This window comes from Lutra lutra, chromosome 5 (assembly GCF_902655055.1).
Source record: "Lutra lutra chromosome 5, mLutLut1.2, whole genome shotgun sequence".
In the NCBI taxonomy this organism is placed as follows: domain Eukaryota; kingdom Metazoa; phylum Chordata; class Mammalia; order Carnivora; family Mustelidae; genus Lutra; species Lutra lutra.
This window is the reverse complement of record NC_062282.1, coordinates 41,930,502-41,943,235: the sequence shown is the minus strand read 5'-3', so window position 1 is coordinate 41,943,235 and position 12,734 is coordinate 41,930,502. Positions and strand designations below refer to the sequence as shown.

Here is a 12,734-nt window from a genome sequence, read left to right as displayed (position 1 = left end):
GTCTGGAAACCAGCAGTCACTTCTACTACATTCTTTGGTCAACCACAAAGTCCGGATTCAAGATTTGGAGCAATGTTTGAAACCTCCACAGCGACCTTGACCATGTGGATGGTATGAGCAGATAGAAGTAAGAGTATACTTCCTAGCACTGGGAATATGGGAAGCAATGGATTGGGGAGCCAGGATATCAAGACAAGATTAGAAGAGTAATGAAATCCAAGGCCGAATTGCTGGAAAGGCTGGCTCCAAAGAGGACCACTCAGCCAGGAGGCTGGGTATTTGGCAGCCAGTTAAGTAAATGTATAGACAAAGCCAGGCAGAGCTTGACAAGGACTCACGGAAGCTGAAGATCTGTGTAAGGCCACATGTCAGTGATCTGGTTGAGAGGATCAGAAGTCCAGGAGTTCAAGTGACATGATTGAAGCAGATAAGACAACTAGAACCAAGAAACAAGTGTAAGAAAATAAGGCAATGCCAGAGAGGAAGGCAAAAACAGAAGTCCAGATCTAGAAATACGTAAGAATCAGAATGAAGCAAGGCCAAGGAGGTAGGAGAACAGACAAGACTTCAACCCCAAGGCAGGGTGTAGAATGAACATCTACACCACATCCATTTGGCTGGGCTGCTGTGGGATCTCAAGGTACCTCTGCTGAGTGTTGACAAGATGGGTGAGGAGTCAATGAAGTGACCATAATGTCAATATATAGGCAGACAAAGACACTAAACACAGGAACTAGTTATGTCAATTCAGGTTTTATTGAAGTTGCTTCTGAATATTCTATTTCATCCTTAGTTTTCCCTATTTGATTTGCTTTAGTGTACAAGAACCTTTCTTCACTTATCAGATCCTTTGCCATGAAAGAGCACCAATTAACTTATCAGTATCAAACTAATTCCCTTATGACAGTGAAGAAAATCTGTGAAAGGTTTGTAGAATCCATGTATTAAAACACCAGGATCCCCTCTTCAAGCCAAAGCTTCCTTACATATCTGCAGGCCTACAACAATTTCACTTTGCCAACAAGATTAAAGTAATGAAGAGCAGACACAATTTTCTTGCTTCTCCAGTCTGAAAGTGTGGATTTCTTGCATTACAGTTAAAACAACATCAACAACAACACATATACACAGAAAAAAACCAGAAAGCTGGAAGGAAAATAAGTCACTGATAGATTAAATTACAATTTTTTTTTTAATAGAAGCACCACTTAACCAGTTTTCCCCTATGCCTAGACTTTAGACAGCTATTAAAAACATAGGCAAAATAACATGTATAATAGAAAGTAATAAAAATAAATATTTGAGGGCCTATTGTAGTAGACAATTTACACATTTCATTTAATCCTCACAATATTGTGAGGGAATTATAATCATTGTACAAACAAGGAAGCAGGCTCAGAAGGGTGAAATGTAGATGTAGATCACAGAGGTGACTGGGCTGGGATTTATGTTCAAGTCTATGCCTCCACAGCCTATGCTCTGTTATGCTGCTCTGGCTCCCAAAAGCCCAACTTTTGAGATTCTTACCATTATAGCTCCATCTTCTAAATTTACACTTTTAAATCTGCATAACTACTGAAAAATAAAAACATAAAATTATTCTTAATCTACTTGCTAAAACAGGAAGTTGCAAGGAATATTAGAAGACTCTTCAAGTACTCGAACATTTCATACCTAAAACTATGGTTGTTCTAATTCACTGATAATGACAGCTAGTAATTCAAGAACACATAGGTAATTGGCTCCTTTTCTTGTTGTCACCATCTGTCAATCTCAAAGGAATGAAGGCAAAAAAAAAAAAAAAAAAAAAAGACAAATTTCTATTGTGAAATCTGACTGCTCATTAAATTTACAGTATGCACTTACTGGAAAGCCCAAAGAGGTTCTGGTTTTAAAATCTTACCACCAGTCTTTCGTTTGCTTCTTAAAAGCACTCTTTTTTTTTTTTTTTTTTTTTTTTTGGAGTATCTAATTCTGGTGGAGATGGCAGGGCTCACTGGGGGATGGTTTTATTGATACATATGTGGAGTGTGCTGGAACTATCTACCACGTCTAAGAGGGTAACTTGTAACACTCCACAGAATGGGGTCATAAAATTCCAGTAGAAACAGATTTACTTTATGGATAACTAATTTAAAAAACCTGAACCTACCTATGCAAGCTGTACGTCTAATAATCTTTGTCCACTGGGGACACATTTGCATGTTCATTACAGAACTGCTGGATCTTAAATGATTAAAGTTAATATCTAGTTGTTCCTTATTCAAGTTCTCACTGAAATTTAGTTTACTAGTTTTAGACATTTTGAGTCCAGTCCTAAAAAGACGTTTTCATGCTTAAGAAGCTGAAAGGGTGAGATGAGATCATCATTAAGGCCTCTTCTAACATTAAAATCTCCGTAACTGACCTCCTTTCTAAAGTCAGATTGATGGGTCATTCACTTGCTCCTTTATTGAACAAATCCTTTACAGAACACCAGCCATAAGCAAGACTGAAAAAAATAAAAAATAAACACATAGGCTCCTTAATTCTATGAGACCAATACATAAAGGACAGCTAGATGTTAATATACGTAACATGACAGATACAAAAACTGGAAAATAAAGCTTATCAGCATGAGAGGTAGTGATTTGTGAGTACCAAATTAAAAAAAAAATTCAGCATTAACTAAATGAAATGAGAAATAGTAGGAACCTAACATTTTTGCCCTGAACACCTCCTGCATAATCTAATAAAGGATGATGAGGCAAATTTGACAAAGTGGAAGATTTAGGGGCTAGTGGAGAGAAAAGCTGTAGGTAAATTACCTACGTAGACTGATTTGGGTCATTAGTTATTGGTGCTGCCTTGGTTTCCCTGAAATGATTATATACCTAGGGAGGCTGAAAAGAATTGTAAGGTAACCCAGCAAAGCACAAGGTTTCTTGGTCATACTTGCTTGAAAGGAACCTGGCACCTTGAATTTCTTGATACTCCCTGTCTTCCAAGTCTTGCCTGGGCCTTAATTAGCCCTAGTAAATGGGACAATGAGTGTGAATATACCTGGCGGGGGCTACAAGGACAAAAGATGGCTAAAAGGAAAATAATAAAAAGGGGAAGTCCTAAAAATCTATGTGTATAAAAACCAACCCAAATGATCTAAATTCATGTAACTCTAAAGCTTTATCATCTAAGTACCCAGATGTTGAACCAATCCCTACCATCTCCTTTCCCCATGAAATACAAGATTCCTGTTGTAGGGACCATTAGAAAGAAACATTTAGTTGAAAATACATAAACATATACTCATTTCCACTTTTAAAAAGATTTTCAATTGACAGTCATCAGAGTACCAATTTTAAAATAATTTTCTTAAACATATTTGGACAAAGGCCATAGGATCACTTGTCACATTGTTCAAATGCCCAATGGCCAAGACTTCTGATGAGACCAAATAGGTAACATTCATCAGTAGAGTATCTTAGAAATAAAGCCAATATGACTAAATCCAAAACAGATCACATGAAGTACCTCATGTACAATACAAACCTAGTTTAATAAATAAAGGAAACATAGGTGGCTGTACTCTGGGAGAACATTCAGTTCTTCATGGCCCATTCATAGTCTTCTCTGAGACTCCACTGCTACTTCCACCCTGGCAAGTCTAATGGTTCGGCCGTGAAGCTTGTAGCCATCTTGCCTTACTAATGCCACGGTGCCAGGCTGTACCCCAACACCTGCTGGCACATGACAGATGAGTTCATGCTCATGAGGGTCATATTTGTCACCGATGGGTGTCATCTTCTCTAGGCCATGTTTGGCAAACACACTTTTCAGCTTTGCTTCTAAAAGTGATAACCCTCGGAAGATCTTCTCCAGAGTGAGCTTCTGGTCCCCAGGCTCTGTTTCTTCAGAAATGTACTCTGTAGTCTTCTCCAAAATGTCTGCCACTTCTACCAAGTCCTTACAGAAACTCTGAATTCCTAGAGAAACCAGACACTTTTATTGTTTGTGAAGAAAAATCACTTTGCTCCTAGGGGAGGAGTATGTGGAATGCCTAGGGGAGTGGCTAGTATATGGATACCCCAGGAAGTGGGAAGACTGCCACACAGGACCCAGGGATCATCATCAATGATTACCACCTTAATCCAACTGACAAATCAGGGTTTCTCTTGGAAGGCATATGACTGGGAAGCCTATTAGGAAAAGGGGAAGATGGTTAGAACCTAAGGACTAGGTAAGACTGAATGCAGGATGTCAGAAACCCGTGCTTTAAAAACTGGATCATTGGGCTCCTGGGTGGTTCAGTTGGTTGAGCGACTGCCTTCAGCTTAGGCCATGACCCTGGAGTTCCAGGATCGGGTCCCACATTGGGCTCCCTGCTCAGCTGGGGGTCTGCTTCTCCCTCTGACCTTCCCCCTCTCATGCTCGCTCTCATTCTCCCTCTCTAATAAATACATAAAATCTTAAAAAAAAAATAGGGATCATTGTTTCTTGTATTTTTATGGCTATTCACTTTTAGTACTGACATGTACAGTTTTGAAAATTCTTGTATGTCTTAATTTTGCTAAGACATGCACTCTCAATAGGGACAAGATATTGGTATTTCATGGGGTAGAGGGCAATAATACAGAAGTTAGTTGACAACACTGTGCTAAGCGAGATTCAGGAAGGTTTATTCTTGAGGACTGGTTAAATGGGGATAGGAAAGTAATATACTCTATAGAGGAGGTGAGTCTCCAACTCCCTGGTCGGAAGTTACACATGTATGTACATACATATACTTGCTGGAGATGGGCCACAAAACTTCTAAAATCTTTTTAGTTCTATGAACTGTTCTAAAAGTAAACTCAATTGTTGAGCAATCTCATTACTCCCAATGTAGCATCTTGATTTTTCTTACAGAAATGTTAAGAATGTCATCATTACAGATATCTATGGTAACAGCAAAGCCCTGGTGGGATAACTAGTGAAGGATGAAGGACTTTGTTCATCTGGTTTTAATCCAGGGACAGTTTTTTTTAAAAAGATTTTATTTATTCATGGTGGGGGTGGGGAGTGCACCCATGAGTGGGATAAGGGACAGAGGGAGAAGGAGAAGCAGATTCCCTGCTAAGCAGGAAGCCTGACTTGGGGTTTGATCCCAGGACCATGGGATCATGACCTGAGCCGAAGTCAGTCACTTAACTGACTTCTGGGCACCCCAATCCAGGGACAGTTTTAAGGCTATGCATCAAAATAGGGAGCCACCTTAACTGTATTCAGAGGTAAAAAGGAAGATCATCCACAGGGAGGCAATAAAAGAGATGACAGAGAAGAAATTTCCTAGACTGGCTGCCTAGATTCTGGAAGGAACAACTGACAGAGGTAGGAATTCTATCTTTAACTTCTGGGTGACAGAGTCCATTTATAGCATCTTGAGCAAACAAGTGTAATAGGATTCAAATTAGTCTAATAATAATGTACATAATGGATTTGGGGTGCCGGGGCATGACAGATGGACAGGAAGAGAAGATATCAGAAGAAATAGAAGAACCAAAGTGAAGGAATGCTGGTATAATGTGGGAGAAGTCTGGTGTGGGAGAGGAGGTAAAGGAGAGGAAAGAGCAAAGCCAGCAGGCATCTCCAAGGAACCAGACCTGGTGTGAACAAAGTTCCATGAGATACCTTCTCCACCTCTACTGGGGATGGCAGCTATAAATATTAATGGCTATTAATGAAATCAGCTGAAAAAGTAGAAAAGGTTTGCCTCAGGCTTGAGAAGTATGCCGATTAGATCAAAACTCCACCCAAGAGACAAGAATGTCTCATAAAGATCAACCAGGGAGTACTAAAGGCATCTCCTGGCTACTAAAAGAAGACATATACTCCAACAGAATTTTGAAAGCGGTAGGCTTCTGGGCAGACTTGTACATTGCCATGGTACAAAGAACCCTGACTTCTGTCCAGTCAAGTTGTATGAATTTGGGTAAAAAGAAGCCCAGGTTCTCTTGTTTGTATAGTGAGTGTGGTTCAGTCTCTGATTCTATTCTAATTAGGGAGTTGGTGTCTGAACCATTTCTTGGGAGTGGGGGTGGGGGAGAATCTTTATGACCTGTTTAAGAGTAGATGAGTTACTGAGACAAAAACCTTCCCTGGAAGGAGAGTCATCATGCTCTATTACATATTAATTAAATAATAAAAGCTTTCTATTTTTTTTCTAACCCCATGCTCCCTGAACAATCTTCAATTTTTCTAAGTATTCCTGGCCACTAAAAAGAAATGACCCAAGCAAATGACTTAGGTGGCATACTGCTAGACACACTGTGCTCTCTACATGAATAAATTCGATTATCAAATTATTTTTGAGCTTAGCTAGTATTCGTTTGTTCCTGGGAACCTTATCAATTCTTGAGGAAACTGATACAAGTGATATAACCCATCAAAGCCGGACTTCTAGTAAGCCAATTTACCCTGCCCCCTCAAGCAGGAAAGAAGTCTTTCCCAGGTACCAAGTTAGTTTACTTGCTACCGAATTCCTTGTAGCTCAAAGGTCAGCAAACTTTTCCTATTAAGGGCCATATAGTAAATATTTTAGGTTTTGTGACATGAGGCAAAAATCAAGGATCTTACGTAGGTGATCATTTCTACAAATTTTTATTTTTATTTAATTAATTAATTAATTTAAAGATTTATTTATTTACTTACTTGACAGAGCTCACAAGCAGGCAGAGAGGCAGGCAGAGAGAGAGAGAGGAGGAAGCAGGCTCCCTGCTGAGCAGAGAGCCCGATGCGGGGCTCGATCCCAGCACCCTGGGACCATGACCTGGGCCAAAGGCGGAGGCTTTAACCCACTGAGCCACCCAGGCGCCCCAATTTCTACACATTTTTTTTTTTTAAAGATTTTTATTTATTTGACAGATCACAAGTAGGCAGAGAGGCAGGCAGAGAGAGAGAGGAGGAGGAGGCAGGCTCCCCGCCGAGCAGAGAGCCCGATGCGAGGCTCGATCCCAGGACCCTGGGATCATGACCTGAGCCGAAGGCAGAGGCCCTAACCACTGACCCACCCAGGCGCCCCAATTTCTACACATTTTTAATAATAAAATTCAGAACTGTATTTATGGACTTACACATAGGCTGTAGTTTGCAAAGCTCTGTCCTGATGGTTGGAAATAAGACATTAAAACTTGGATGAAACATCAGTAATACAATTTGGGGGTCAGTACTTAGCTGATATCGTAGCCCTGAAACGTGGTATCTCTAGCACTGAATGCAAAGCAGAAGGCTATGCCAAAGCACTGGGGCTGGATAGGACAGGAATGAAGTGAATTCTATGCACAAACAGCAGATAAAATCCAGAGAACAGGGACTAGTGTGACATGGGGGAAATAGACTGGGGGTCAGGAGCCAACGGACTTACGTCTCTCTCTGTCACCAATTAACTTTTTCCAGCTCATTTGTAAAAGGAGACTGGACTACATACAGTCCAAGGGCTCCTGAAGCACCTGCATTCTATGTGCAATGAAAGTATAATCCTCTTAACGAAACTGTAAGGCGAGTAATCACAGATCTGCCTTCTACCCTTCAATCCATTACTATCCCTTACATGAACACATTTGGAACGAGTTGTTTGTTGTGTGTTCAGAGAAAAATTTGTGAAAGACTTTATTTTTTTTTTTTTAAGATTTTTTTTATTTATTTATTTGACAGAGAGAAATCACAAGTAGGCAGAGAGGCAGGCAGAGAGAGAGGAGGAAGCAGGCTCCCTGCTGAGCAGAAAGCCCGATGTGGGGCTCGAACCCAGGACCTGGGATCATGACCTAAGGCAGCGGCTTAACCCACTGAGCCACCCAGGCGCCCCAAGACTTTATTTTTTATTGTTTTTTTTAAAATGTGTGGACTTCAAATGTATATATATATTTAAGATTTTATTTTTAAGTAATCTCTACGCCCAATGTGTGGCTCAAATGCCTAACTAGAGATCAAGTTTCATGGTCCACTGACTAAGCCAGCCAGGTGCCCCTGAAAGACTTCAAAGATTGAAAGACCAAGATTATTCAGTCATCAGTGAAAAAACAGATGTGATCTAGTACAACTTCTACCTGCTCCCATATGGTCTGAGGCTTTGTCTTTGAGTTATTTGCTAACTTATTAAGTTGTAAACACTGATGGTAATGCAAGTGATTTTTGTCCACAGTAGTGAAAACTGTCTGGCGGAGACACAGTTGATCACTGCACTATGGTTACATACCAGTTTTGCTCTACGAAGCAAATTTTAGTATTCCTGATTGCCCACGCGTCTCGCTCTTTGGATTCTCCTCTGAACATCTTAATGATTCACTTGTTTGTTAATGAGTTAAACAGAATTGGCTGCGTAAGCACTAGAATGTTAAGTGTACATGCTTGAAAAATTAAGTAACAAAGGTTTTGGTCAAAACAAAGGCAAGTATTATTTTAGTAAATAGTTCACTTGGTAACATTCCCAATAAAAATCTCACAAGACATATGGCAAGAGTGGAAGGGCAAAGGAAGATTGGTTTAGGACCTAGATGTGTTTTTTACTATGTTCAGTTTGTAAGGATACTGTCAGTATCCTTAAACTAAAAGGTATTTTTTTTTTTTTGAGAGAGAAAGAGAAAGAGAGAGAGAGAGAGAGGTAGAGAGATAGAGGTAGAGAGAGAGAGAGGACACACCTGCACAAAGGAGGGGAGGGGCAGAGGGAGAGAGAGAATCCCAAGCAGGTTCCATGCCCAGTGCAGATCCCAACATGGGGCTCAACCTCCCAACGAAGATCATGACCAGAGCCAAAATCAAGAGCCTCACGCTTAACCAAATGAGCCACCCAGGTGCCCCAAACTAAAAGGCAGTTTAATTTTTATCATGAATAAATCTCTCACCAAATATCTTGGCATCTTCTACACATCTCTGGGTTCGCCGCCTTATGTTTTCACCATCGGCTACCGCTCTCTGGTATCTCATCTGACACCAAAAGCAAAGTCAAAATGATCAGAAAAATACATGCTTGCTAGTGGAAAAGAATTTCTTCTAAAAAGATTGTATTTATTTATTTGAGAAAGAATGAGAGAGAGAGAGAGAAAACACTCATGAGAGGGGGAAGGGTCAGAGGGAGAAGGGGACTCCCCACTGAGCAGGGAGCCCGATGAGGGACTGGATCCTGGGATTCCAGGATCATGACCTGAGCTGAAGGCAGTTGCTTAACCAACTGAGCCACCCACGTTCCCAAGAATGTTTTTCCTTACTTTACAAACTTCAACCTTGTGATAGGTTTAAAAAAAAAATAAAAATTAGGAGCTGCAGGAATCTTACATCAGCTACTAAAAATTCCGAGTCAAAGCAGGAACCTACTTTGTACAGCAACCCCGATAGGCTGTCATTTAGCCTCCTACTCTGAAGACTCAACAAGGTGTTTTCAAGCTCATTATCTTGAGAGAAAGCTTCCTTTTTCACACGCAGCCAATGCCACCCTCTTTCTTCCATTGAACTGAACTCCAGGGCAACAAACATTAAGTTTTAAAAGTGTGTCTTCTATTTGAAGGCAGTTAGTTTAGCTCCTTTAATCTTTTCCTCTTTCATTCTTATAATCCTGATTCCTTTAATTGCTCTCACAAGACATGCTTTCCTACCTCCTTACCATTCTGGATGGTCTTGCTTTGGAACTAACTAATTACCGCCCTCAACACGTGTCTGTCAACCCTGGTAGGCAGAGTATGCCAGATGTAGTCTGACTGGCAGAGGACAGTGATAAATGACACACTCATTCAACAAATATCTACAGAGTTTTTACTACATGCCAGGCCCTGGGCCTCCTCTGAAGCTACCACAACATTAGGTATATAAGTACTGTGACTACATGTTTTTAACGATGATAGACTATTTTGCCTAATATACCTAGCAGGAGAGTAGATATGGGGGGAGAGGTAAAGAGCCTATGAGAGGAAATTTAATTTAAAAAAAAGGACACAAAAACTGTGTGGATATTTCAGCCAGAGAGGGGATGTGAGGAACAGACAAAATCTACTCACTGTTAAGTCCTGGACTTCCTTCTCCAGTTTCACAGCTTTAAGCTTTAAGGCTCGTTCTGCAAGAGAGGGCCCAAGCTCATCGGGAGGGTCCTCAGAACTGCAGGCCTCACCAGCAGTTCTCTGGGTGGCAGTGCTGAAAGGATGCGGCCATCCCCTAAAGTGATAGGGAGGGGGGCACATGAAGAAATGCCATCACACACAGCCAAACTGCTTGCGGTCACAGTAACACCACCAACACTTATAAAGTATACAGTTACTGAATGTCAGACACCACTGTCAGGTTTTACGTAAATGATCTTCTCATCTCACAGTGTGTGACAGAAATTATATTATCAATTTTTCTTTTAAAGATTTTATTGATTTATTTGAGACAGAGCACGAGTGGTGGGAAGGGGCAGAGGGAGAGGGAGAAGCAGATTCCTAGCTGAGCAAGGAGCCGGACGCCAGGACCCTGAGATCATGACCTGACCGGTAGGCAGACACTTAACCAACTGAGCCGCCCAGGCTCCCCTATCATCTCAATTTTATAAATGAGAAAACTGAAGCTCAGAGAGGCTTGTGACCACATAACCAGTATTCCGTTGAATCAGGATACTGAACACAAGGCAGCAGAACTAGCTAGAAGTGAGGACGCAAAAGTCAGCAAGAGAAACCGAGTTCTTATGCCCAGAACCAGCGGGGCAATATCGGAAGTGGGAAATCAAAACACAAAGCCGTACATTTCTGATCAATCCTTCACTTTACACATGGGGAAAGTGAAGCCCAGTAAAGGGACTGTGTCAAACTGGAGTCAGGCCTAGAATTCTAAAGCTTTCTTGACCACAAGCTCCTAAGTTAGGCTCCTATGAAAGCGCACCTGTGTTAAGAGAAATCCCGACTTGGGAACTCACGTCTGTGTAAAATCAAGTCAGTTAAACACTTATAAAACACTATACGTTCCAGGCTGTGAACTATAAACAGGTGAATAAAATGGATCTTTGTATTCAATCATGTCTGTAATCCAGAATTTCACACAGCTCAAACGTCTGACGTATAGTTGCTTACAAAGGAAGAACTTTAGAGCAGGGCCTACTTTACAAATCTTGGATTGTAGCAGTTCTCACTCCTCCTTCAAGGAAGTTTCCATTACACTTCCTGGATTCTCATAATTTGAAGTAAAATCAACAAAATCAATCTGTGAGTACAAGAGGTCTTTAAAACAAATAATTTACTCATATGAACAGGCATATATCGAAGAGCAGTCATTGAGGTGACATCCATGCAAAGATTTAAAAGGGGTAAAAAGTGTTTGCTTCAAGCAAGGGAGAGGGAAAAGTCAGTAGAAAGCTACAGGCAAGATGACTTTTATGTCCTAGACTTTCCAGGCCAGCCCTGAACTCAGTTATTACAATCTGGTTTCAGACTGTAAACGGTTCCACATTTCTGGTTCACAAAATATGGTCACCATAGATTTGGGGCAAATCACACAGGGTGAAATACCACCTTCCTCCTCAACTAACTACATTTATCCAACTGAAAGTAGGTCATAATACTCCCAAGGGCCAGTTTAAAGAGAAAACGGCCAAAGCCCGTGTCTGAAGCAGAGAGTTGAGGCTGATCCCTTCAATTCCTCCTGCTCCAGAACTGGAGTGAGGGGAAATTTTATCAGAAGCTAACTTTTTTCTTCTAGTCACTTCCCTACATCACAAACTGCCAAAAAGACTTAAAAAGCCCGAAACCCAGAATTCAACAGAATTCAATCTCGCACCCAGGTGCTAGGGCAGGGTGTTAGGTCAAGTGTGTAAAGATAAAAAGGCGGCAAACAGTTTTGCGAAATTCCCGGATACCCCGCAGCTTAATTTACACTTCAGAAGTCCAACCTTACTCACCCCACAGTTCACTCATTTTTATTCTTTCTGAGGAACACACAGTCAAACACGGAGTCGCCCTGAGAATAATTAACGTTGTTCACTAGTTAAAAGAGCCGATTCTAGAGCCTTGAGTTTGGAAAAGTTACTGAACTTTTCTAAACCTCAGTTTTCTGGATTGAACGGGAGAATAAAAAGAACTACCCATAAAGTTCTACAGTCGGCATGATAAGTAATCAAAAAAAGGTGCCGTAGCTGATGGTGAAGAGCAGCAAATGCAACTTCATAGACTCAGGTGAAAGAGCCGTTTGGAGACCAAGTCGACCGTCCTCCTTTTACCGACAGGTAAAGTGAAGCCGAGATAATGTGGAAGGGACTGGCCTAGGGTCACACAGGAAGTCGGCGGGGAAAATTCAATATAACTGCAGACACCCCAGCTGGAGGAAAAGGGGCCGGTAGACGTACATCCCCAATTCAGTCGATGCTCGGGGCTGAAGTGTTCCCACCTCCAAGGAACGTGATCTCGGCTCTTTCTTGGCCTGGCAAGGAAACGCAGCTGTGTGCCTCAGTTTCCTTATCTGTAAAATGGGGCCGTGAGTGCCGAATCGGACAGCCGAGAGGTCTGGTGAGTCATCTCGCGCCCTCCAGCCCATAACCGCCCTTCCAGCTTGCTTGTCTCGCATTACCCTCAATCCGCGACCCGCGGCCTGCCTCGCTCACCTGCCTTCGGACGCGGCACTCGAGGCCAGGAGGCGTTGCACCAGCCGCCGGACCGCCCATACGGACCGCGCGGCCATATTCCCGATCTCGGCTGACGGAGGCAGCGCATGCGCAATTGCTCCAAATGACGAGATTAGCGAGATTCCACGCTTCCCGGCAGCCTTCG

General features: G+C 41.8%; 1 protein-coding gene across 1 annotated transcript; it reads right to left on the bottom strand.

The window, feature by feature from the left end:
- Positions 1-734: 734 nt before the first annotated feature.
- On the bottom strand, positions 735-12,716 carry GRPEL2 (GrpE like 2, mitochondrial). The gene is made up of 4 exons (XM_047729758.1): positions 12,569-12,716; positions 10,002-10,155; positions 8,856-8,937; positions 735-3,962 (listed from the first exon to the last, which is right to left on the bottom strand). The coding sequence occupies exons 1-4, from the start codon at positions 12,643-12,645 to the stop codon at positions 3,598-3,600; spliced, it is 678 nt and encodes a 225-aa protein (XP_047585714.1). The 5' UTR covers positions 12,646-12,716; the 3' UTR covers positions 735-3,597.
- Positions 12,717-12,734: the final 18 nt, after the last annotated feature.